Here is a 27,065-nt window from a genome sequence, read left to right on the forward strand (position 1 = left end):
TAATGTGGAAAAGGTTTTAATCTGATCTGTAACTGGTGACAACCAGCAGAAGGGTAGAACAGTCTTCAACATAGTCTCGCCCCATGCCTCATCCCTGCTTAGGTTGAATGTTTGTAATAAGACAGCATATCTTCCAGGGAGTTGCTTCTTGCTGATGGATCATGTTCCGAACTGGCTTGCGACTTCCCTACATTCGGATGCCTCTGTCCAGTCTGCTGGTAGGAATGTCCGGGCTGGCCCTTCTTCCAGTCTCCATAATTATTTGACCTCCTGGGGTCACTGTAATACTCTGAAGGGGGTGCAAACTCAGATGGCCTCTCGTCCCTGGGATCCGGGCAGTTCCTTGACCAGTGTCCAAACAATAACTCTGGAATGATTAAAAAAACACGCATCAGTTCAACTCTTCACCAAAGCTGTGCAGCACCTGGGCACCTACTTCCTCAAAGTAAATGGGAAGCTCACACTTTACTCATGACTGTAGCACTGGATATCAGAAAATAAATCTCTCTCAGGGGGGTAATAAATGTTAGATCACAAAATGTTTGTCATATCCATCATGTTCTGATCTATGTCACATGTCTACCCATCCAGTTATTAAAGTCCCAAGCCAGAAAATCAATGTCATAGAGTCATAAGCACAGGAGGCAGCCATTTGGCCCATCGAGTCTGTGCCAGCTCTCTCTAGAGCAATCCAGTCAGTCCCATCCCCCTGCTCTATCCTCATAGTCCTGCAAGTCTTACTTCCCTCAAGTGCCTATCCAGTCTCCCCTTGAAAACATTGTCTCCACGCTTCCACCACTTCAGTCAGCAGAGTTTTCCAGGTCCTTACCACTCGCTGTGTAAAAAAGTTTTTCCTCACATCCCCCCCGTATCTCTTGCCCAAAACCTTAAATCTGTGTCCCCTAATCCTTGTACAGTACCATCAACTCGTGGGAACAGCCTTTCCCCATCATAATCTTGTACACCTCTATCAAATCACCCCTCAACCTCCTTTGCTCTAATGAAAACAAATCCAACTTCTCCAACCTGACCTTGTAGCTAAGATCCCTCATTCCCAGAACCATTCTGGTAAATCTCTGCACCCTCTCAAGGACCTTCACATCCTTCCTAAAGTGTGGTGAACAGAACTGGATGCAATACTCTAGTTGTGGCCTAACCAGCACTTTATAAAGGTTCAGCATAACTTCTCTACTTTTGTACTCTACCTCTATTTATGAAGCCCAAGATCCCATATGCTTTGCTAACCACTCTCTCTAACTCCCATGTCCCTCTGTCCCTGCACACTTTAAAACTGCCATTAAGTGTATATTGCCTCTCCCTGTTCCTTCTGCCAAAGTGCATCACCTCACACTTCTCTATTAAATTCCATCTGCTACCCTTTCTCATGTTGCAGTCGATTGGTATCATCCTCACTGTTTGCCACACCCCCAAGTTTGGTGTCATCAGCAAATTTAGAAATTCTACTCTGCATTCCAATATCCAGGTCATTTATATATATCAAAAAAAGCAGTGGCCCCAGCACTGACCCTTGGGGAACACCACTGTCTACCATCCTCCAGTCTTGATAACAGCCATTTACCACAACTTCCTTAAGCCAATTCCTTATCCAAGCTGCCACTGACCCACTTATTCCACGAGCCTCAATTTTGTTAACCAGCTTTCTATGTGGTGCTTTGTCAAACGCCATCCTAAAATCCATGTAGACAACATCCATTGCATTCCCTTCATCAATCCTCCCTGTTGCTTCATTAAAAAATTCAATTAGATTAGTCAAACACGATCTGCCTTTTACAAATCCGTGTTTGCTCTCCTTAATTAGCTTAAACCTCTCCAAGTGCCTGTTAATTTTTTCCTTGATTATTGTTTATAAAACTTTACCAACCACTGATGTTAAGCTGACCGGCTTGTAGTTACTAGGATTGTCCTTACACCTTTTCTTGAACAATGGTGTCACATTTGCCACTTTCCAATCCTCAGGCACCTCCCCCCGCATCTAGGGAAGATTGGAAAATGATGGCAAGCCCTTCCGCTATCTTAGCAACCCGGGATGCAAGCCATCTGGACCAGGCAACTTCTCCACTCTAAGCATACCCAGCCTTTCTAGTACATCCTGTCGATCAATTTTCACCCCTTCCATTGCTTCTACCTTTTCCACTTCTACCGATAATTTGTCAGCAGCCACCTCCTTAGTAAACACCGATACAAAGTATTCATCGAGTATTCTAGCCTTGCCCTGCGCCTCTAAGCATAATCTTCTTTGTCCCGAATAGGCGCCACCCCGCCTTTTACAAACCACTTACTGTTTGATGTTAACTGCCATTCTATACTCATATTCTCTCTTTGCCAATCTTATTTTCATCTTCACTTCCCCTCAACTTATTGTATTTGGTCTGGTTCTCTCTTGAAGAATTCACCTGACATTCATCATACACCCTCTTTTTTTGTTTCATCATCTTCTCTATCTCCCTCGTCAACCAAGGAGCCCTTGCTTTGGTTCCCTTACCCTTTCCTCTTGTTGGAATGTACCTAGCCTGTACTTGGAACATCTCCTCCTTAAAGATCACCCATTGTTCTGTTAGTTTTTCCTGTCAGTCCATGGTTCCATTTTACCCTGGCTAGATCCTTTCGCATCCCATTGAAGTTAGCCCTATTCCAGTTTAGAAGTTCCACTCTAGATTGTAACTTGCTCCTCTCCATTACTAATCTAAATCTTATGATACGATGATCACTTGTATAATCTATCGGGGACTCTCCCTCACTTCTGGATAAACATAATTTAATAGGACAGAGTCAGCATGGTTTTATGAAGGGGAAGTCATGTTTGACAAATTTGCTCGAATTCTTTGAGGACGTAACATACAGGGTGGATAAAGGGGAACCAGTGCATGTAGTGTATTTGGACTTCCAAAAAGCATTTGACAAGGCTCCACACAAAAGATTACTGATCAAGATAAAAAATCACGGGATTGGGGGTAATATACTGGCATGGGTGGAAGATTGGCTATCTAACAGAAAACAAAGAGTTGGGATAAATGGTTCGTTCTCGGGCTGGCAATCAGTAACTCGTGGTGTTCCGCTGGGATCCCAACTCTTTACAATCTATATTAACGATTTGGAGGAAGGGACCGAGTGCAACATATCCAAGTTTGCCGACGATACAAAGATGGGAGGGAAAGCAGTGAGTGAGGAGGACATAAAAAACCTGCAAAAGGACATAGACAGGCTAAGTGAGTGGGCAGAGATTTGGCAGATGGAATATAATATTGGAAAGTGTGAGGTTATGCACTTTGGCAGAAAAAATCAAAGAGCAAGTTATTATCTAAATGGAGAGAAACTGCAAAGTACTACAGTACAAAGGGATCTGGGGGTCCTGGTGCATGAAACACAAAAAGTTAGTATGCAGGTGATCAGGAAGGCCAATGGAATCTTGGCTTTTATTGCAAGGGGGATGGAGTATAAAAACAGGGAAGTCTTGCTGCAGTTATACAGGGTATTGGTGAGGCCACACCTGGAATACTGCGTGCAGTTTTGGTTTCCATATTTAAGAAAAGATATACTTGCTCTCGAGGCGGTTCAGAGAAGGTTCACTCGGTTGATTCCGGAAATGAGGGGGTTGACGTATGAGGAAAGGTTGAGTAGGTTGGGCCTCTACTCATTGGAGTTCAGAAGAATGAGGGGCGATCTTATCGAAACATATAAGATTGTGAGGGGGTTTGATCGGGTGGATGTGGTGAGGATGTTTCCACTGATGGGTGAGATTAGAACTAGGGGGCATAATCTTAGAATAAGGGGCTGCCCTTTCAAAACTGAGATGAGGAGAAACTTCTTCACTCAGAGGGTAGTAAATCTATGGAATTTGCTACCCCAGAGAGCTGTGGAAGCTGCAACATTAAATAAATTTAAAACGGAGATAGACAGTTTCCTAGCAGATAAGGGAATTAGGGGTTACGGGGAGAGGGCAGGGAAGTGGACGTGAGTCTAGATTCGGATCAGCCATGATCCTATTGAATGGCGGAGCAGGCCCGAGGGGCCGTATGGCCTACTCCTGCTCATACTTCTTATGTTCTCACCACCCGCAGCTGTTGATACCCTACTTTAAAAGAACACCAACTCCTTTACTTACCTCTCCTCCAAGAAAACCAAGCATGCTGTTAATATCTTTCTAACCTTCAATCCTCATTTCATCAGATACCGATCTAACTTCCCTTTTAAATGTGAAGGTCGAGGCTGAAGCAACTACCTTTTCTGGGAGTCACATGACCAATGCAATAGATTTCCAGGCTAGAGCAGAACGGGATTCTTGGTTTACTTTGGAAGCAAACCACAAATCTGCAAGAACCCGAGTTCTTTTGATCTCCATTGTTCATGCCAAGAAACGCAGCAGCTCTCCAGCTGCCACGCTTCACGTGTGAGACTGAACACTGGGTGCTGGAAAACAATTCAAGGGTGAGGGTCCCTCAGAAACAAATCTGACATGGTCCTCTCCCGAGATCCACAGAAGCAGACCTCAAATTGTGGTGGGAGTCATCAGATACCAAATCAGAAGTGGGAATCTGGCTTACTTATTTTTTTTTTTTTAAAACCTCTCCCTGTCCCAAGAATGCCAAGGGTAAGTGTGTACTTGCTACTACCCCAGCTGAGAGCAGCAAATTTAGCACAGTCCAGGGGTCAATTAATTTTGCCCCAATTGTTTTAACTGCAGCTGATCAGAACGAGCACAACATATCCATTTACCAATTGGGCTTACAGATCGACCTTGTAACAGCTAAAGGCACAATTCCCTCAGTTACCTTTTCCTCTGTCCCATTCCCGGATGTGCGGCACACCAGGTTTTGTGTCCTTCCGCTCCTGTATTACGACCTCCACCTTCTTATTTCTCAGGCAGGTAGCTTCATTCTGCATTACACCCGGTTCTGAAGGCGATGGCATGGGCACCAATTCCTCAGTCTCTTCACCTGCACATGAAATAAGATCACACAAATAAAACAAGATGAGTAAAACCTAATTTTTGATCGCAGTCCAGATCAATTCCTTGGCAAAGGCCTTTGGATTGGAGATAAATTCAAAATCTTTGTGCTTTCTTCTGCCTCACTAGGTTGGTATCCCCAGGCTGGGCACCATCCAGTCCTTTACTACTACTATTCTGCACTGGCTGTAAGCAAGTGGACAAAGGCAGGTGGCAGAAGTTGGGCAAGTGGTAGGAGGTGCCCAGTTGCTTTAAGGTTATTGCCCACCGTCAATAGCCCATATTATTCCCTGTTACACTCGATTTTGAAGTTTACGTCATAGAAACACAGGGATTTACTGTAAAGTGATCGTGACATGGACACAACCTTGCTTATGGTGGACTGATTCTTAGTGCTGTGCATCATATCCATGCAGCATCTCAGACCTCCATCTTGGGGTGCACACCACGTACTTTAAAATACCCATCCTGTGGGCCTGAACAACATAATGCAGCTTTGACACCCTGCCTCGGAGAGCTTTGGAACATGGAGCTGCCCCCTTCTCTACAAAGTTCTTTCAGAATGGTCGGGGAACTTGATTTTCTGAAAAGAGTGGTTTGGGGGGGGGGGGGGGGGGGGGAAAAGGGAGGTAAAGTCAAAAAGTTAGTCACCCCAAGTCAGGTTTGTATGGCTTCTCATGGAGTCATTAACAGGGCCTGTAGGATCCCAGTCCATTCCACATGGTTGGGCTAGTACATGGAGTGGGGGGGAAACTAAAGAAAAATTGAAAAGGTTTAAATAATTAAACCTGCTTGTAAGTGGGGCAGCTTGAAACACATTTGTAATTTTACCGCCAGTGTATAACGTGGCCAGGTCAACTCATTGTATGAAAATGGCATTATACTAGTGTCCATCACCAATCTAGTATCTTCTAAAGGGACTTTGTAGCATTAGATGAATGTAACCAGGCTTCAGGAAACTTCTTTCCAGTTTCTAAGTTTTTTTTTATAAAACATAATTAATCTTTAAATTGAAATGAACATGAAATTATAGTTTCCCCGAGACCATGCACCATTCACCAGCTGACTGGTCATACAAGTCTCTGTCAATGCAGCCCAATCAAATGTGGCTCGCCCTCAAAATCCCAGAGAGGAACACCAAGCCTCCACTCTTCCAGTTCCTCCTTGGGGAACTGTGGAGGGGATCATGCATTGTCTCACTCTCACAGGGAATTGCTGTAGCAAACCCTCCATGGTGTAGGGCCACATCATTTCGTATAAATGGCACCACAGAAATTACAAAGACAGAAGGTGTAAATCTTGGGTTCTATTCTAGGGCTCTTCCACATGTCCCAATTCCTGGACCTCACCCAACAAAAAGATTTCCTCGCACCTTCATTATTCCGCTCTGGCAGCTCTGCAATGTCTTCGATTCCATCACCTTTCAGTTTCTTCATCTGCCTCTGACGAACCTTTGCCAATCTGGCATTCAACATGGCTTTGCGCTTCTCCTTCAGTTTCTCTCGTTTGGTTCTCTGATCCATCGTCTGCAACAGAAAGCAAAGCTCAGCCACCGCGACTCTCACTGGGGTTTAGAAACGGCAAGAGAGAGAGCCAGGTCAGAACTGTTGTGCACTCCGGTGATGCGGACATCTCCTGGCTCAGAAGCCTGTTCCCTCCCCACTGGTATCAAGGCTGCTCCCAAGCACCAGCACAAGGGATTCTCTATGGAGCAGCAGCTGACCTCAAGCGACACGAGGTAGGACTTGAAACGGCAGGTCTTCACAGGGATAGAAAAGACCAAAGCAAGAATACTTCTCACCAGCTACAATACTTTTATTTCAGTAATAGCAGTGACTGCCTGTGCTATACTAGGAATTGAAGACAAGCAAGTTAAATGCAGTATGAACCCTTGTGCTGTTCTCAATTCCTCTGTACGGCCACAGTCCATTATTATTACTCAATCGCACATTTTACCATTTGGTTTTGCAAAATTCACGGTTGAGCTCCAACAGTAGCAAAGAGACACTCCACTGCTGGTATTACACCAAAGAGGTGCCTAGTTGAGGCGGTCTTAAGTTTGAACATCTGGAGAGGGTCAGGTCAGAACCTTGCATCTTTTAAAAATGTATTTTCCCCAACTTTCTCTGCTCCTCTCCCACAGACAGCAACTCAGCATTTTTTAAAGTTATTTTTGGGATGTGGAGTTGCTGGCAAGGCCTGCATTTATTGCCCAACCCTTGTACAGTCGTTTGCTAGGCCACTTCAGAGCGCAGTTAAAAGTCAACCATGTTGGTGTGGGACTGGAGTCACATATCTACCACACCAGGTAAGGAAGGCAGGATTCCTTCCCTAAAAGACAATAGTGAACAAGTTGAATTTTTACGACAATCTGGCAGCTTCATGTTTGCTTTTACTGATATCAACTTTTTATTTCCAGATTAATTTTTTTATTTCAAAAACTGAATTCAAATTCTCAAACTGCCATGGTGGGACTTGAACTCATAAGAACAGCCATGATCCTATTGAATGGCGGAGCAGACCCGAGGGGCCGTATGACCTACTCCTGCTCCTACTTCTTATGTTCCTCTATCCACGTGGCTACATACTCATTCTTATTATATGCCTTATTTTTTTGCAACAAGCCTCATTGCACAACTGTCCATGTGGACTGTCCTCGACGAGCCCGGTTCTCCTGGTCTGTATGGCTGAGCTGCTCGCTGCCTTAACCGGCTGAGCAACTGGGAGAGCCCACTGACTCCTTTGTAACCATTTAACTCAAATGGATGCAACACATTCACACATCTGGAATGTACCTGTTCTCTCAGCATGTCGAGAGTCTCAATCTGCTTCTTCCTGGCACTTTCATCACGAGCAAAGGCAAAATAACCTACACCCAGCTCTCGAGCCTCTGTAATACAGCAAGATCAATCAATCAGAACAGCTTCTTTTGGCTATCTATTTTCAAGATTATTTTCCCCATACACTTTGGGCTCTGCCACCTCACTTTTCAACTGACAGATTGGGCTAGCAACCCATGGCCAGGTCCCTGAAGAGGTTGCTGGCTGCCAAGAGGGTGGCAAGTGTAACCAAGGCAACTCAAACTCTGGATGTGAGCAGTGCATTACACACTTTGGCACCATGTCTGCTTTAATCAGGAGAGCAGTTTTCAAAATAACATTTATATGGGAGGCTCCTCCAGTGGATCAAATGAAGGCGTCACAAGTCCACCACTATCTGTGGTACTATACCCCAACTGCCTTCAGGAGAGGGCAGGCCGTTACGCTTCCCTGTCCTCCCACACAAATTCTCGTCGCTGCGGTGCAGCTTCCAGCTGGCTAACGACAGAGCAGGGTATGGCTGCCTTTTTTGGTCGAACAGGATGTGTAACAGCTCAGAAAAAGGATCAAGCAAAATAGTCGAGCAGTGTTGGAATTTAGTCTCTGGCTTCAATGGCTGAAATTAGCAGACTTTTGGGAAGGCTGAAATAATGTGCAGTTCTCGGCACCATGATAACTGATAAAGCAAATGGCTCCTTTTACTCCAGCTCCCCCGCCATTGCTATAGTCATGAACTTTGGCACGAGCTAAAGTAAGAGGGATCCATCCTTGCTGGTGTCACTGTTGGAATGTGACGAACAACCTTACGGGAGAGACTAACAACCTTACGGGAGAGACCAAGCGGACTGAAGACTGAATTTCAAGCTCAGCCTTTTCATTGCTACTTCAACCAGGAGGCATTGCAGGTCTTTGCTGCTCCAGCCTCTGACAGGTTTTCCGAGGTGGATTACCACCCAGTCACGCCTGCTGGAATAAAACCCAATTGTAGGATCCTGCAAGTGACAACTTAACCCAGGTAATTCGACTGGGGACACTTTAAGTTATACTTTTTATTAATAAAGTGTGCGGCATGCACTAAAATTCATACCGCTTTGCCGGATGTCCTCGTAGTGCACTGGTCCGATTGGTCTACTCAGTGCCTCCTCTTCCTCTTTTTCCCACTGCAGCCGCTGAAGCTCCCTTTTCATGTCTTCAGAAAGCAACGTCTTTTTTTCCACCTCTTGCCTGTGAACAGTTTAAGCCAGAGATATATCGCAGAGGCCCATGGCAACTCCTACGGTCACAGGACAGTACTTTCAACAACTCATTCCCAACAAGCAGGCGGACCAGATATTCTTTTTTGTTTCATTATTAAGCACAAAGGTGGAAACGAAGGCGAGGCAAATCTGGAAGTAGTGATAAGGCGATACCAAACTTGGGTTTGATGAAGGAGGCAAGGAGTATGACTGAACAAGATCTGCCCGGTTTCAAGTTCTAAGATTTTCTATACTGTGCATTTTTATACAAGACCAAGGCACTAAACTGTTTAAAATGTTAGCCATGAAGCTGCATTTTGAGATTTACTTTGTCTTGCTAGCTGAATACATGTATTGTCTGGGAACATCACACACTAAAGTGCAAGTGGCGTTTTGTGTAAGTATAAGCATTTCCCTGGCCGTGAGATGTACAAAATCCAACAGGCTTTGTCTGAAGCATAGCCAGTAAACAAAGAATTCATCCAGCTCTCCACACCATTCCCCACCCACACAGGTGATAGAAATAATCAATAAAAATAAACACAGAAAATACTGCAAAACACTCAGCAGGTCAGGCAGCATCCATGGTGAAGAAACAGAGTTAACGTTTCAGGTCGATGAACCTCAGAACCTGATGCAACTCCGTTTCTTTCTCCACAGACGCTGCCTGACCTGCCGAATGTTTTCCAGCATTTTCTGTTTTTATTTCAGATTTCCAGCATCCGCAGTTTTGTGCTTTTTGTTATAGAAATAATTAACATCGATTATCTGTCCATTGTAAAAGAAAGAGAGCAGGTATCTGGAATGGCTGATTCACCACATCTACCTTCACAGCAAGACACTTGCCTATAATGACAGGTCTTTTGTTCTTGAGGCATGAGAAGCTACTCAATAGGTAGGAGTCGCAGGCCTAGTTTCTGGAGTGCAGTTCAGCCACTTCAAAAGGGTGTACTGCAGCAAGGCAGAACCCTTGTGCACAAAGGCATGTCCTAATGTAAAAGGCTTTTATTATTTTGCTGTTAAAAAAAGTTTTTAAAGTATTGGTGAAGATTAGGAAATATATTGTCATTTTAATCTGCTGACCTATTTTGCTTCTGTATATAGAGCTTTAAATAATAAACACAAATTTATAGTTTTAGTCTAAATTACATAGTCCAGTGTTTTCCCTTCTATCAAAGAGTTCAGAATGGGACAGCGGGAACCTATACCATTTCTAGTGGGTGCCCAATGGTATAGGGATTCACTCTTTACCTGTGGCATGCTATCCAATATACCTGACACAGGGTGAAGCTCCAGTACATAGGAGTGTGAGCTTGCCTACGAAGGTTTAATTTTGTGGTGTATTGGGAAGTAGCCTGAATTGTAGCATCGACTTATGCAGCTTTAAGCTCCTGAGACAGAGTAAGTTAGAATAGGAAACAATACAATGAGTCATTTCAGCACCAAGGGAAGACAGGGAGAAGGACGAGTGTCTAGAGTGCGAGATACAGAGGAGCTTTCAAACTAGCCAAACTCCCGGGTAAGCCAGAAATAATCCATAACAAAAACTTTGCACAAATCCCCTAAATTAACTTTCTGCTGCAGAAAAGACAATATCCACAGCAGAGCAAACTTCAGCAAGGTAGGTTTTCTGTTGTTGATTGAGGTTTGTTTTCAGTTAAACAGAAACAGTTTGAAAAGACAGGTGACAATTTTACTTCAAGGCAACAATTTATTTAGGATATTAGAATGCTCATAGTTTAAATACTCAAATAAATCAAGGCAAAATGAAAATGCTTGAGAATGCAGGGTTCCGGTGGGTTACAACCCCTAGAGGTGAAAGGACATTGTAGGTGACCCACCCCCAGGACCTGGGTTCAAGTGCCAGCCCAGACTGATGGAATAACAGTCTCCCCTTTCTATCAGCTGGATGGGTCCTAGTGAAATGATTTTGCAGCCGTTTCAACCCAGTAGCTTGTGAGCATAAATCCACACACAAAACTGCCCAGAACCTAGCAGTAAATTATTCAAAGTCTTATTCAAAGAGGCCATTGGATGGCTGAAATATAAATGTCACCCTGGTACAAATAAGGGGTGCACTTCTGAGGCTAAGGTTAAGGTAACAAAAAAATCTTGCATCTATATTGCACCTTATAAGCCCAAAGTAACCCAAAGTGCTCAACAATGAATAACTTCGGAGGAGCAAGGACCGTTACACAAATGTGGCAGCTGTCCTGCATCAGCAACATCCCACAGACAGCCGAGAGTTGAATGATTAGTTAATCTGTTTTTGATGGTGTTGATTCAGGGAGGAATTTTGACCAGGATACCAGGAGAACTCCCTATTGTTCAAGTAACACTGGGATCATTACCACCCACCTGAACTACTGGAGCAAGCAGATGGGATTGACGGTTCAACATTTCGTACAAAGGACCGCGCCTTCAACAATGCAGCACTCCATCAGTACTGCAGCAATTGGGATGCTACCGAGGTATAGTCGAGAAAGCTTTGCTGTACATCGGGGAATGCTCGATACATGTATTAATGGGTTGTAAAAGTGCAGAAGCGTTCCAATTCTCCAATACGAAGACTGATCGCACAAGCTATAAAAGTGTAGTTACATTCTGGATAGTCAACCTAAACACCTGGATGTTCCTATGAGGTGCAGCACCCATACCCAATTCAATTTCCCATGAGGCAACTGTTCCTACAGCTCACTGCTCCTAAAGGACATTACTCATAGTTACCTCAATCCTTTTAGATCTTTATCCATAGCGAGTAGTCCGGACAAATCTTTCTTCATGCATCTTCTGGATCGGCCTAAAGAATCCACATAGTCAACCCTGGGGGGGGGGGGGGGGGGGGGAAGCACATAGCAAAGCACAGCCCTTAGTTCAAATTACTGTTTAATCATCTCTTACCCTGGCTGGCACAAATGTGAAGTCACTACGTGTACACTTTGAGCTAAACACTAAATTGGAAAAATATCTCCAATTAATAATTCATAACAATATAGAACTCTTGGATGTCTGGCAGGGGGAAGCAAGAATATAATTTAAGCAAGGCCTTCAAATGATAAAGCACAAAAGCAAAGTTTTTAAATGGGCGCTATCTGAACTGCAAGATTTAAAATAACAGACAATGCTGGAGATAATCAGCAGGTCAGGCAGCATCTGTGGAGAGAGAAACCGAGTTAACGGTTCAGGTCGATGACCTATCATCAGAAGAGAACCTTGAAGTCCTCTTCTGAAGGTGGCTACTCACGCTGGGGTACATTACCACAGGTACTGTTAGCATTCCAGTACCTCACCAGACTGCCCATTGTTAATTTGTGAACCTAAACAGTGCGTGTCAGGCTATTTCGACTGTGGGGGGGAAATCACAGCTGGGCCCAGTCTTGTCCCTATGAGGCCTCTGCACATACACACTTCGAGCCGATCTTACTTGGAACATTATAAACCCAACAAAATGAAAACAATACAAACCATTAAATGTAGCTGAATGAAGACTATTGTTGCATTACTACAAAGTATTCAGATGGTACAAGACTCTTTTGCAGCTTAAAGCATAACTATTTGCAAATTAAAATTCTAGAATACTTTAGATTCATCTCCCATGTACATCTCTAGATTCTCACCATTCTTCATCAGGGTCCTGAGGTGGTGCAATTTCAGCCTCAGGCACTGCGTCCTCATCTTTCTCGCTCTCTGCTGCCTTCTTTGCTGCCTCACTCTCACGGAAAGCCTGCAACTCCTTCTGTTTGTCAAAAATCTTCTGTGTGAAATCTACCAAGTACATGCTTTCCGTTTCTTCATCTGGCACAGGATGGTGGGGTGTCCGTTTTGTATTGAAGGGAGAAGAGATACAAGGAGAGATAAATAAAAAGCTGCATTTATTGGTAACTTGCGATAAAAACTGAAAACGTTGGAAATGCAAAACAGCTCCAGGTGCAGATTAAAATAGAAATGACAGGCAAAAGTTTTGGGTTGCAACCCTTCATCGAAACCCAAACTATTAAACTGTCTTTTTTTTTTTCTTTTCAGATGTTCAAACATGTATATTCTAGCATTTTCTGTTTTTATTTCAGGTGAAACTTTAGGAGCAATCTGCTCTGGCCAAAATAAAGCCAGCTCCGTTTGGTTTGCTTGCTTAAACATTTTCTTTTTAAATGGCAGGTTTTTAAAAAAAAAATCCTAATTCAGAGTGGGTTCCATCTTTCTTTAAATTCTACCCAGAGCGCAGGTCCCAGATGCAGAATCCACTGATGGCATGGACCTGCAACACTGTAATGAGTTTCTAGGAACATAAGGAGGCCATTCAGCCCCTCGAGCCTGTTCCGCCATTCAGTTAGATCATGGCTGATCTGTACCGTAACTCCATTTACCCATCTTGGTTCCGTAACCCTTAATATCCTTGCCTAACAAAACCCATCAATCTCAGTTTTGAAATTTTCAATTGACTCATAGCCTCAACAGCTTTTTTTTGGGGGGGGGGAGGGAAGGAGGGGGGGGAAAGAGAGGAAGAAAAAAAAGTAAGAGTTCCAGATTTCCACTACCCTTTGTGTGAAGAAGTGCTTCCTGACATCACTCCTGAATTGCCTAGCTCTAATTTTAAGGTGATGCCCCCTTGTTCTGGACTCCCCCACCAGAGGAAATAGTTTCTCTCCATCTACCCTATCAACTCCATTAACAACATATTGGGGCAGTAATTCCTCCCCAAACGCGTGAGTACGGAAGGGGTGCTCACGCGTCTGGCCGGAGGAAATGCCGGTTTTCAGCATGCACAGCGCATGCGCTGAAAACCGGCATTTCCTCTACTCTAACCCAAGAGGTGAAGAGGCTAGCGCGTGCGCTGTAGGGGGCAGCGCGTGCGTCTTGGATTTCCTCTGTTTCGGGGGATTTGCGCATGTGTAAAGGCCTCCGGTCTTTACGCTTGTAAAAAGCACACGTAAGTATTTATTTTTACAGGTAAGTGGTGTTTTAGTGCAGTTTAGAATTTTTTTTTCCCCCACAGGTTTATTATTTTAAAGAATCTACAATAAGGTAAGTTTAGTTTTAGACCCTTTTTATTAAAAATTTATTTTTTTCAAAAAAAATTGTTTAAATTATTTTTTAAAACTTATTTATACTTAATTTAATGATTGGGATGTTTTTTAAAATTTTATTTAAAGTTTTAGTGGTGTTTTGGGGTGCAGTACTTCATGAATTTGACAGTTCTTACTCTCAAACTTATGAATGAAGTTTCCCCTCCCCTGATTGGCTGAACAGTGCTCACCTGATCCCAGCCGGCACATCGCACTAACTACGCCGCTGGGTCAGGTTAGCACAGCGCGCCGACATCAGAACCTGGCCACTGAAAGGAAATCCACTGCGGGCCAGGTTTCAGATGTCGGCGCGCAGGGTGAGCGCACATCGGGGGCTTGCACGCGCGGCAAGCCCCCGACACCAAGTTCTGGGCCAATATTTGCAAATTAAAATACTGACCACTACACCCCTCCAATTATGTCCTCTTGCGCATCTCAGATTTTCATTGCTCCACCATTCGTGGCTGTGCCTTCAGCTGGCTAGGCCCCAAGCTCTGAAATTCCCTCCCTAAACCTCTCCTCCCGTAAGACATTCCTTAAAGCCTACGTCACCTATCCGATATCTCATGTGGCTCATTATTGGTTTGATAATGCTCCTGTGAAACGCCTTGGGGAAGTTTACTCCCTCTCTTAGGCAGTCCCTCGGAACCGAGGATGACTTGCTTCCACCCTATAAATGAGTTCTCAGGTGACTGATAGTCCAATGCGGGACCTAGTCTCTGTCACAGGTGGGGCAGACGGTGGTTGAAGGGGCGGGTGGATGTGGGGCTTGGGTTGACGTGCGCTCCTTCCGCCGTTTGCGCTTGGCTTCCGCTTGCTCCCGGTGAAGAGACTCGAGGTGTTCGGCGCCTACCCGGATGCTTCTCCTCCACTTTTGCGTTCTTGGCCCAGGGATTCCCAGGTGTCAGTGGGGATGTTGCACTATTTCAAGGAGGCTTTGAGGGTGTCTTTTCCTCTGCCCACCTGGGGCTCTCTTGCCGTGTCGGAGCTCCGAGTAGTGCGCTTGTTTTGGGAGTCTCGTATTGGACGATGTGGCCCATTCATCGGAGCTGATCGAGCATGGTCAAAGCTTCAATGCTGGGGATGTTGGCCTGAACGAGAACACTGACGTTGGTGCGCCTATCCTGCCAATGGATTTGTAGGATCTTGCGGAGGCAGCGTTGCTGGTACCTCTCCAGTGCTTTGAGGTGCCTGCTGTACATGGTCCATGTCTCTGAGGCATACAGCAGGGCGGGTATCACTGCTGCTCTGTAGGCCATGAGCTTAGTGCCGGGTTTGAGGTGTTCAAATTCTCTCTTCCTCAGGCGACCGAAGGCTGCACTGGCACACTGAAGGCGGTGTTGGACTTAGTCATCGACATCTGCCCTTGTTGACAGTAGGCTCCCGCGGTATGGAAAGTGGTCCACGTTGTCCAAGGCCTTGTCATGGATTTTGATAATCGGGGAGCAGTACTGTGTGGCGGGGGCAGGTTGGTAGAGGACCTTTGTCTTATGGATGTTTAGTGTAAGGCCTATGCTCTCGTACGCTTCGGTGAAGGTGTTGACGATGGTTTGGATTTCGACCTCAGGGTGTGCGCAGACGCAAGCATCGTCTGCATACTGTAATTCGATGACAGAGGATGGGACGACCTTGGATCTGGACTGGAGGCGATGGAGGTTGAACAGTTTCCCGTTTGTTCTGTAGATTAGCTCTACTCCAGCGGGGAGCTTACTGAGGGCGAGATGGAGCATTGCAGCCAGGAAGATCGAGAAGAGCGTTGATGCGATGACACAGCCTTGTTTGACCTCGGTACGTACGTGAATTGGGTCCGTGGTGGATCCGTTGGTCAGGACCACGGCTTGCATGTCGTCGTGAAGATGGTAACAAACTTTTGAGGGCAGTCGAATTAGAGGAGTACACTCCATAATCTCTCACGGTTGACGGTGTCGAAGGCCTTTGTGAAGTCAAAGAAGGCCATGTACAGCAGTTCCCTGCATTTCTCTTGTAGTTGACGCGCGGTGAAGATCATGTCCATTGTGCCCCTTAGTGGGCGGAATCCGCATTGCGACTCTGGGAGGAGCTCTTCAGCCACTGGGAGAAGGCGACTGAGGATTCTTGCGATGACTTTCCCTGTGGCAGACAGCAGGGAGGCTCATCTGTAATTACTGCAATCGGACTTGTCACCTTTCTTGAAGATGGTCACGATTACAGCGTCTCTGAGATCCCCTGGCATGCTCTCCTCCTTCCAAATAAGAGAAATGAGTTCATGTATTCGCGTCATGACTGCACTATATAATGCACGCACGTCGTGGTTGTTGACACACAGACACAGACACACAGACACAGAGACACACAGACACACAGACACACACACAGACAGACACACACACACACAGACACACACACACACAGACACACACACACACAGACACACACACACACAGACACCCCCCCCCCCGGGTTTCATTCCTGACCCCGCTGCTGGTCCACGTTGTGCCGCTCCTGGGCCCCGTCCTCGCTCCTGGCAGTTTACTACATTAAAGACGCTATATAAATACAAGTTGCTGCTGTTAATCACAGCCAGCTTTGGTGCTGCTTCATGGGATCAAGGGCCTTCCCTTAAGGAAGGTAGGATGAGGCAGCTTGGCCACTCTTGTTCACCTGCGAGTGGACAGTGCAGAATGCCACTGGGAATAATTCAGCAAACTGCTGCCTATGGAACTGGGGCTGGCCATGCAGCATGGTGGGCTGGCGGAGAGAGAACGTGAAAAGGAGGAAAATGGGGTAAGAAAAAGTACTTGCCTAGCTCAGATACACAACACAGGCAAGCAGTGCTCCAAACAGCTCCACCTGGTGAGAAAGACCAGCACAGCTGAAACTCAGTCCATAGAGGTAGACAACCAGAACCATCAATAGTCTGACTGACATCAAAAGCCATCCTGCCCCATATTGTAAGGAATTAAGCAGTAAGGATACTATTTTTTAATGAATTATTGTGACTTTGCACTCATCGAAATGAGGGATGGTACTGGGGAATGGAACACTTTCAATTTCAGGCTCCCAGTATCAGCATCAAGCAGTTCCAGATGAGGTTTGAACCTTAGATTGAGAGCTCCCAAACTCATTTCACATAAATCCCACAAATAATGCTGCTTTTGTGTTTTCTGAGAGTTAAATGGAAGTATCTGAACAAAACTTATAAACCACAAACCAAATTACCTGGCAAGTCTCCTTTTGTCATCTGCTCGTAAAGTTTTGCTTTTTCCTCCAGCCTCTGCCTAAAGAAAATACAAATGAATTTAACCTGCAGCAGTTAACACAACGTACGAGCATGACCTTTTACAACACAGCACAAACATTCTATCACAGGCAGTTCTTTTAAACTGAAATCGCTTATTTGAAGAGCCCCACTCCACAGACTTGAGCACAAAATCTAGGACGACCCTCCCAGTGCAGTACTGAGGGAGAGCACCACTGTAGGTGCCGTCTTTTGGATAAGATATTAAACCGAGGCCTGGTCTGCCCTCTCAGGTGGACGTAAAAGATCCTATGACACTATTTTGAAGAGGAGCAGGGGAGTTATCCCTGGTATCCGGCCAATATTGGTCCCACAACCAACATCACTAAAAATACGGATTATCTGGTCGTTATCACATTGCTGCCTGTGGGGATCTTACTGTGTACAAATTGGCTGCCGTATTTCCTACATTACAACAATGACTACACTTAAAAAAAAAAAGTACTTCATTGGCTGTAAAGCGCTTTGGGATGCTGTTAGGCCATGAAAGGCGCGATATAATTGCAAGTCTTTCTTTCTATTGGTTCTTTTCAATTGAGGAACCAAAGTGAAGATCCACGACCTAGAATGCAGGACACCACCGAGGTTGAAAAAGAGTGAGAGAGAAAACAAGGTACACTTGGCAATAGTAAAGAGATGACACAAAGTTCAATTTTTAAAAGCTTAAAGAGGAAGAAAGGACTAAGGGAGGCAAGGACTTTCAGTTTTAAGGGCTTGGAAAAGGTGTTAAAAGATGGAGCTATTTTGAGGAGGAAGATAATTTAGAAAGAGAGAAGGGTCAGAGGAGCACAGAAAATAGTATCAATAAAACAGAGTTAACAACTTACATTTATAAAGCACCCCTCACATGCAGGAAGATATTTCAGAGTGCTTTATAATAAGGAGGAAAAGAAAGGTCGTGTCAGAGAGAGATGTAGGCTGGAAGCTAAAGATATGAGAGGGATTGGTTATTGGGCATCAAACTTTTCCTCGCACCAGTCCAACAATGCAAGAAGCACCCCCAGATAAGGGAGCAGTGTTCAAACACTGGACTTTATAGAAGCTAAGAGCTAGTGTCACAGCCCAGTGTCACTGAAAGAGAGGACAGATTTAATCCCAACTCCACTAAGTTGCTGATCTCACCCATACTGCTGTGGGATGCAATAAGCAGAAGCCAGGTTTGAATATATTTCTCCACTCGTTGTCTGAATGTTGAAATCCCCCATGAGTAGCACGTAACAATGTTCCTCATCTGCTCAAACATCACACCATTGTCTGCTCACTTTGTACAGGGGTCTATAATGATATCAATTGATAATATTGTGACTTTACCATTAGCTAGTTTTATCCATATTATTTTACTAAATCCTCTTCTGCTGCTATATCCACCCTCCCAGTGCTCTGCCTCTTGGCACGTCCCCTGAAAGGAGGGACAATCACAAGGATGAACCTGTGCCCTACCACTTCCTGGTAAATTGCAGGGGCTCAGCATGTGTTCTCTGCTTCTTGAAAGTCCTCCCCTTTCAATACCCGTGTATTTTAGTAGGTAACTAGAACGAGACACAACACTTCAATTACGGTGTCACCGAACCGTTATATGACAATATGTCTTCCTGGGACTTTGACTCACAGTGAAGATACTTTCCAGTTAAAACTCTTACTTTGATTTATCAAGAGTCTGCTGTTCCTCAATCTTTTCTTCTACATCCTTCGCAGCCCGATCAGAAACACCTGAATTTTGCTTGATCCAGATATTTGGCTTCTGTTAAATTTACATATCATCAGTTTAACATTTCTCTGCATCTTGAAAATATAGAACACGTTGCAAGGTAATGACTTTTAAATTATGGACAGGATCTTAAGGGAACTTTAAAGACAGAGAAAGTACAGACAGTGCTGATTACTTACTTATTTGAAGTTTATTTTTGCTCATCAAGGTGAGGGGTGTTAGTGTGGGAGGATAGAATGCTTTCATTGCCATCGCAGTTTGCCACTATCAAACATTCCTGGGTCAGGTACAGCATGGGTTAGATGCAGAATAAAGTTCCCCTAGTCTGCACCAACAATGTGCCTCAGCCCCAGCCTCAAATGGTTTAGGTGTGGAACAATGGCTATCCAGGAGTGAGTTACAAGCTGAAATCAAAGCAAGAATCATCCATACTACAGCTATAGAGTGACAGGGACAGAAACCTGGGAGCAAGTCCCTCGCTGGTCCACTTGGTGGGTGGGAAAGTGCTTGCTGCACGGTAAGTGAATGGCAGTAACAAAAATTAAAATAAATCTAGCTGACTGAGAACCCTAATGTGTCATTTTTAACAGAAGAATTTAAGGCCACCATGAGGCACATCAACCCGCAAGAACCATATTTTGCAGTGTAATCACAAGGCTCATTTAGCACACTGGCATAAATACACTAAGGAAAACAAAAATCGCACTTAAGCCAATGCACCTCCATGTGCCAATATGCCTCTTGTGTGATACTTTCAAGTCATGTGTCCTCTCCAAATACAACTGAATTTTGAAAGGAAAAAATCTATGATTGTACTGTTGGGTGTTTTCCCTAGTTCAGCTGAACATAAGCATGAAAAATTCACACATCCATCATTAATACTTTGCTGCCAAGTGACAACAATGTTCAGGCTAATTACCATTAATAACATGACCTCAATGAGCCTGCTGAGAAACAGCAGTAACAATGCTCACAGCTCTCATACCTTGTTGGCTGGCTTGGCTTTAAATGGAGCCCCTGCTTCTTTCAGAAGTTTATCCTGCTTGAACTCCTCCTGTTTCCGATAAAGTTCTGCCTTCAGATCGACCAACTACAACACAGAATTATTATTTTAACAAGGTGGATTGTTAGAACATTTTGCAAGTTAAAAACCCAACAATTTCTACTCAATGCAGAATACAAGGGGCTATAGAAGGGTTTTGTACTGCCTTGAAACAATGTTTTTATTCCCACCAGTGGACCTCCTGTTTTTATGGTATGTGATGTAATGGGCAATGCATTATTATAAACACAGGCATCTTTTTGGAGAGACAAATGCAATGAGATATTAAAAGCAAACATTACAGATTGTTTGTTCTGAGGAAACAATTTGTTTTCTCCCCAGAACTGTATATATTAGTAATAAATAAATACACTAACTTTTCCTTTAGTGTTAGATGAGTTGCAAAGCATTGTTAGGGTAAAAAGAGAAACTGAAAGATAATGCCCAAAGTAAGTGTTTAAGGAGGTATACTATATGTTAGGCATGAGTGCCACCTGCTGCTCTGAATGAAGCATCAAGAAGTTGACGTATGGATCAGTCATGATCTAATTGAATGGCAGAACAGGCTCTAGGAGCTGAACGGCCTACTCCTGTTCCCATGACTAAGTGGGAGCACTCTTGCCTCAGAGTCAGAAAGTTGTGGGTTTAAGCCCCACTCCAAGGCTGGAGTACATAATCCAGGATAGCATTTCAGTGCAATACAGAAAGAGCTGCACTGTCCAAGGTACCGTATTTTGGATGACACGTTAAACTGAGGCCTGTTCAGGGGGATACAAAAGATCCGCTGGTACTATTCAAAGAAGGGCAGGGAGTTCGACTGATGTCCTGGCTAACATTTCTCCCTCAACCATTTATCTCCTTGCTGTTTGCGGGACCTTGCTGTGTACAAATTGGCTACAAGTGTGCCTATAATAACAGTGACTACACTTAAAAAGCAATTCACTGGCCAAGGTCAAAAGGTGCTACACAAATGTGTATTTTCCTTACTTTGCTTGGATTAACGAGGTTTTGCTGAAGACTAAATTACCGCTGGAATCAATACTGTACTAAATACAAATTATTTTATTTGTTTTCACCTTATTGTTCTCTTGCGCCTGACAGAGTCAAATCAATAGGATAGCAGGCTCCCCGCTCTGAATGAAACATCAAGGTGACTGGTGACCTGCCCCCGGGAGCGGTTCTATAACTGGTCTGTATTGAGCCCCCATGGCTCCTGTGTAAGTGGGGTGGTTACTCACATAGCTGCCCACCACTGCTACCCTGCAAATCTTCTGGAGCTGCTGTGTGACTATCTGGACTCCCTTCCAACATCACTAAAAAAAAACCAGATCATCTGGTCATTATGTCATTGCTGTCTGTGGGACCTTGTGCGCAAATTGGCTGCCGCATTTCCTATATTACAAAAGAAAAAAAGCCCCTAACTGTTCAATCTTTCCCGATAGCAGTAATCTTTCAGTTCTGGCACCATCCTTGTAAATCTTTTTGCACTTTCTCCAATGTTTCTATGTCCTTGTTCTAGTATGTAGACCAGAACTGTGCACAGTACTTCGAGTACGTCCTGACCAGGGTCCTATACAAGTTTAACAGAACCTCACTACTTCTGAATTCTATACCCCATGAAATAAATCCCAGTGCTTTGTTAGCACTTTTAATGTTTTGCTGACCTGCGATGCTGCTTTTGATGATTTGTTCACCTGTATTCCTAGATCCCTTTGCTCTTCTATCCCATTCAGTTTCTTATTTCACAGAATCACAGAATCACAGAAACCCCACAGTGCAGATAGAGGCCATTTCGGCCCATCGAGCCTGCACCGACACATATCCCACCCGATCCCTGTAACCCCTACACCAACACATATCCCACCCTATCCCCGCAACCCCACGTATTTAATCCCCCTAACACTAAGGGTCAATTTATCATAGCCAATCAACCTAACCCGCACATCTTTGGACTGTGGGAGGAAACCGGAGCACCCGGAGGAAACCCACGCAAACACGGGGAGAATGTGCAAACTCCACACAGACAGTCACCCGAGGCCGGATTCGAACCCGGGTCCCTGGCGCTGTGAGGCAACAGTGCTAACCACTATGCCACCGTGCTGCCCCCTTGGTAGGTGTTCTTTCTATTTTTCCTCCCAAAGTACATCACCTCAACTTTATCTATGTTAAAGTTCATTTGACACTTAACTGCCCAGTCTGCAAGTTTTCTAATGTCTTTTTATATTATGTTGCATTCATCCTCAGTGTTAGCTGTACGCCCCCCTGCCCCCCCCCACCAGTTTGGCATCATCTGCAAATTTTGATATTGAGTTACTTATTCCTAACTCCAAATCATTAATGTAAATTATGAATATCAGTGGTCCCAGCACTGATCGTTGCGGAACACCGCTTTCTACCTTCCTCCAATCTGAATAACTACCCTTTACCCCTACTCTCTGCTTTCTATTTTTTTTTAGTCAATTTGCTATCTATTCAACTATTTGTCTCCTGGCTTTACATGCCCCAACCTTTGTCATGAGCCTAGCATGTGGTACCTTATCAGAGGCCTTTTGAAAATCCAAGTATGTGACATCTACTGCATTACCCTTGTCTACTCTTTCAGTTACCTCTTCAAAGAATTCTATTGAGTTAGTTAAGCATGACTTAGCGTTTCGGAATCCATGCTGACTATTTTTTATTACAGTTTCTGTCACTTCTTTTAGTATAGCTTCCAGTATCTTTCCTATCACTGGTGTTAAGCTAACTGGTCTATAGTTCCCAGATTTTGTTCTATCTCCCTACTGTTCATTATTTTTTTTTGCTGCTTAGTACACGACCTGTGTACTCAAACCAATCAGTTGTTGGTCAGTTAACGCTCATCTGTTCTGGGTTCTTGCTTTATTTATTTCAGACAATCACAATTTTGGCTACACTGACAAGTGCGACACTTTCCAAGTTTGACGATTAGAGTACGATGGACACTTTACAAGTATGATGCAGCTGAATGTGACAGCTGTGGAAGACATTTCATTATATATTTATTTATACATCATGGAAATTACTTAAAAATCAAATTGCTATTGTAATTTTTAATCACAGAAAAACAGCCTTCATAGCTGTCTGGTTTGAGTAACTGTCGGTAGCTGAGGAGGGTTGGAATGCCTCATGCCTTATCCAATCAGCAGAAAAATGCCAACTGCTATTAAATTGATAATCTTGCTCAGAGAGGCCATAAGGATGGCTGATAAGGGGAATGCAAATAGGGAAAGTTATTCTCTTCACAAAAAAAGCATCCACATTTCCCCATCCCAAACCCCCCACTTTCATTTTTCCCTTCACAAAAGTGCTGATCGATGCCACCCTATTTGGTACCTTGCTATAGCGGCTGTACTTTGCGTGCAATGACCAACTGCAACCTATTCAACTGAGAGGTGCGTCACAGCCAAACCTAAACTTGTACTCACACAGCCACACGCATGCACTTTCTAGCAGAGTTCAGTGGATAACAATCAGGAAAAAGTTACACAGACTTTGCGTCAGCCCTGGCTCAGTTGTAGCACTCTTTCCCATGAGTTAGAAGGCTGCAAGTTCAAGCTGCACTCTAGGACTTGAGCACATAATCTAGTTTAATTCTCCAGTGCAGTATTTAGGGAGTGCTGCACTGCCAGAGGTGCCGCCTTTCAGATGAGACAATAATCTTAGGCTTTATCTGTGCCATCAGGCGAATGTAAACCATCCCATGGTACTATTCAAAGAAAAGCAAGTGAGTTTTCGGTGTGTCCTGGCCAACATTTACCTCACAACCAACATCACTAAAACAGATTACTGGTCATTTATCTCATTGCTGTTTGTGGGACCTTGTGTGTACAAATTGACTGTGTTTCCCTACATTTCAACAGTGACTACATTTAAAAAAGTACTTCATTGGCTATGAAGAGTTTTAAAATTTCCTGAGATTCTGAAAGGTGCGATATAAATTAAAATTCTCGCTTTCTTTCTGGTCTATACGGCTCAGTACTAAATTGCTGTTAAACAGTGAAGGATAAGCAGAGTAAAACGTAGTAAAACATCCCAAGGCGCTTCACAGGAGCATAATCAGAAAAATTTTGACCCGGAGCCAAAGGAGGAGACATTAGGGCAGGTGATTAAAAGCTTGGCCAAAGGGGTAGGGTTTAAGGAGGGTCTTAAAGGAGGAGGAGAGAGAGAGAGAGAGAGATAGCAAGGTGGAGAGGTTTAGAAAGGGAATACCAGAACCTTAGGGCCCGGACGGCTGAAGGGATGGCCACCAACGGTGGGGTGAAGGAAGTGCGGGATGCCTTACATGCCTTCGAGATCTCTGCGCTCCTCCAATTCTGACCTCTTGCACATCCCCGATTTTAATCGCGCCACCACTGCCGGCCATGCCTTCAGCTGCCTAGGCCTTAAGCTCTGGAATTTCCTCCCTGAATCTCACCACCTTTCTCTCCTCCTTTAAGATGCTCCTTAAAACCTATCTCTATCTCCTTATGGGGCTCAGTATCAAATTTTGCTTGATAGCGGTCCGGTGAAATGCTTTGGGACAATTTACTATGTTAAAGGCGCTATATAAATACACGTTGTTGTTGTTGAACGCAGAGATCTCAGAAGGTTGTAGGGCTAGAGGAGATTACAGAGACAGGGAGGGTTGAGGCCATGGGGGAGGGGGGATTTGAAAACAAGGATGAGAATTTTAAAATCGAGGCATTGCCGGACTGAGAGCAAATGTAGGTCAGCGAGCACAGGGGTGATGGGTGAATGGGACTTGGTGCGAGTTAGGACACAGGCAGCAGAGTTTTGGATTACCTCAAATTTATGAAACATTTCCTATAACACAGGGAATAATAACCTGAAGTTTTTTTTAATCAGTATGAGCTATTTTTCTCTCTCCATCCCCTAGAAAGCTGTTAAATACGCCAGGAGTACTAACTCTCACCGACCCCTCTGCTGTCAGATTACACAGCCAGAGACGTAGATTCGAGGCAGTGGAGCCAGGAAAGCCCGGGGCTAACATGGGGCCTGCTGTCGGTATTTACTATCCCGGACCATCATTTTCCGCATTCTCTGAGACTCACCGAGGCTGCCGTCACGACGAACGTTTTCTTTTTCTTGTCCATAGTGATAAGGATTCGTTTAACTCCCGACAAACTACACAGAAACCAAGCGACAGAGCTCAACCGTCATCTTAGTGAGGTTAAAATGGCGTTCGTGGGGACGTCGAACCGCCATTTTGATGAGGTCAATTAATAGCCGCGGACGGACATGCCCAGGTCAATCCGCCATCTTAATAAGGTCAAAGATTGCTCCCCAGGCCAGGGAGGGTAATGTGTAATTTACCATCATGTAAGCATTGCCTTTGATTTAAGTAAATTTCTATTTTATTACATGGGATTCCTGGATTTTAATCAGTGTTTTAGGATAACGTGCCATGATTTGCCCGTCTGCCCTCTCCGTTGGACGTAAAAGATCCCATAGCACTATTTCGAAGAAGAGCAGCACGGTGGCATAGTGGTTAGCACTGTTGCCTCACAGCGCCAGAGACCCGGGTTCGAATCCGGCCTCGGGCGACTGTCTGTGTAGAGTTTGCACATTTTCCCCGTGTTTGCGTGGGTTTTCTCCGGGTGCTCCGGTTTCCTCCCACACTCCAAAGATGTGTGGGTTAGGTTGATTGGCTATGATAAATTGACCCTTAGTGTTAGGGGGATTAAATACGTGGGGTTACTGGGATATGTGTTGGTGTAGGGGTTACGGGGATCGGGTGGGATATGTGTCGGTGCAGGCTTGATGGGCCGAAATGGCCTCTATCTGCACTGTGGGGTTTCTGTGAAAAAAAAGTGTCCTGGCCAATATTTATCCCTCAATCAACATTACCAAAAACAGATTATCGAGCCATTATCACATTGCCATTTGTGGGAGCTTGCTGTGCGCACATTGGCTGCCGCATTTCCTACATTACAACAGTGACTACACTTCAAAAAGTACTTAATTGGCTGTAAAGCACTTTGGGACGTCTGGTGATCGTGAAAGTCGCTATATAAATGCAAGTCTATTTCTTTATACGGGTTTGAATAAACGGGTCGTTTTCCGAGTGGCAGGCAGTGACTAGTGGAGTACCGCAAGGATCGGTCCTAGGACCCCAGCTGTTCACAATATATATTAATGATCTGGACGAGGGAATTGGATGTAATATCTCCAAATTTGCAGACGACACAAAGCTGGGTGGGAGGGTAAGCTGTGTGGAGGATGTTGTGAAACTCCAGTACGATTTGGACAGATTGGGCAGAAACATGGCAAATGCACTATAATGTGGATAAATGTGAGGTTATCCACTTTGGTGGCAAAACAGGAAGGCAGATTATTATTTGAATGGCAATAGATTGGGAGAAGGGGAAGTGCAGAGACCTGGGTGTTCTTGTGCACCAGTCGCTGAAGGTAAGCATGCAGGCGGTTAAGAAGGCAAATGGTATGTTGGCCTTCGTAGCAAGAGGGTTCGAGTACAGGAACAAGGATGTCTTGCTACAGTTGTACAGGGCCTTGGTGAGACCGCACCTTGAGTATTGTGTGCAGTTTTGGTCGCCTTACCTGAGGAAGGACGTTCTTGCCATGGAGGGAGTGCAGCGAAGATTCACCAGGCTGATACCTGGGATGGCAGGAATGACGTATGAGGAGAGATTGTGTCGATTGGGCTTATACTCACTGGAGTTTAGAAGATTGAGAGGGGATCTCATCGAAATTTATAAAATTCTGTCAGGCCTGGACAGACTAGATGCAGGAAGGATGTTTATGATGGCCAGGGAGTCCAGAACCAGGGGTCATAGTCTAAGGATAAGGGGTAAGCCATTTAGGACTGAAATGAGGAGGAATTTCTTCACCCAGAGTGGTGAACCTGTGGAATTCTCTGCCACAGAGGGCGGTGGAGGCCAGTTCATTAAATATATTCAAAAAAAGAGTTGGATATATT

At 44.5% G+C, this 27,065-nt stretch overlaps 1 protein-coding gene across 1 annotated transcript; it reads right to left on the reverse strand.

Moving 5' to 3' along the window:
• On the reverse strand, positions 1 to 25,333 carry ccdc174 (coiled-coil domain containing 174). Its single transcript, XM_086001329.1, has 11 exons — positions 25,180 to 25,333; positions 20,054 to 20,158; positions 19,001 to 19,101; positions 17,282 to 17,340; positions 12,638 to 12,815; positions 11,748 to 11,843; positions 8,873 to 9,009; positions 7,762 to 7,856; positions 6,339 to 6,492; positions 4,791 to 4,955; positions 1 to 367 (listed from the first exon to the last, which is right to left on the reverse strand). Exons 1-11 carry the CDS (start codon positions 25,219 to 25,221, stop codon positions 99 to 101), a joined length of 1,401 nt encoding a protein of 466 aa, XP_085857455.1. The 5' UTR covers positions 25,222 to 25,333; the 3' UTR covers positions 1 to 98.
• Positions 25,334 to 27,065: the final 1,732 nt, after the last annotated feature.

Source organism: Somniosus microcephalus, chromosome 11, assembly GCF_052327205.1.
Source record: "Somniosus microcephalus isolate GS21.2 chromosome 11, FLI_Smic_1.0, whole genome shotgun sequence".
NCBI lineage: Eukaryota > Metazoa > Chordata > Chondrichthyes > Squaliformes > Somniosidae > Somniosus > Somniosus microcephalus.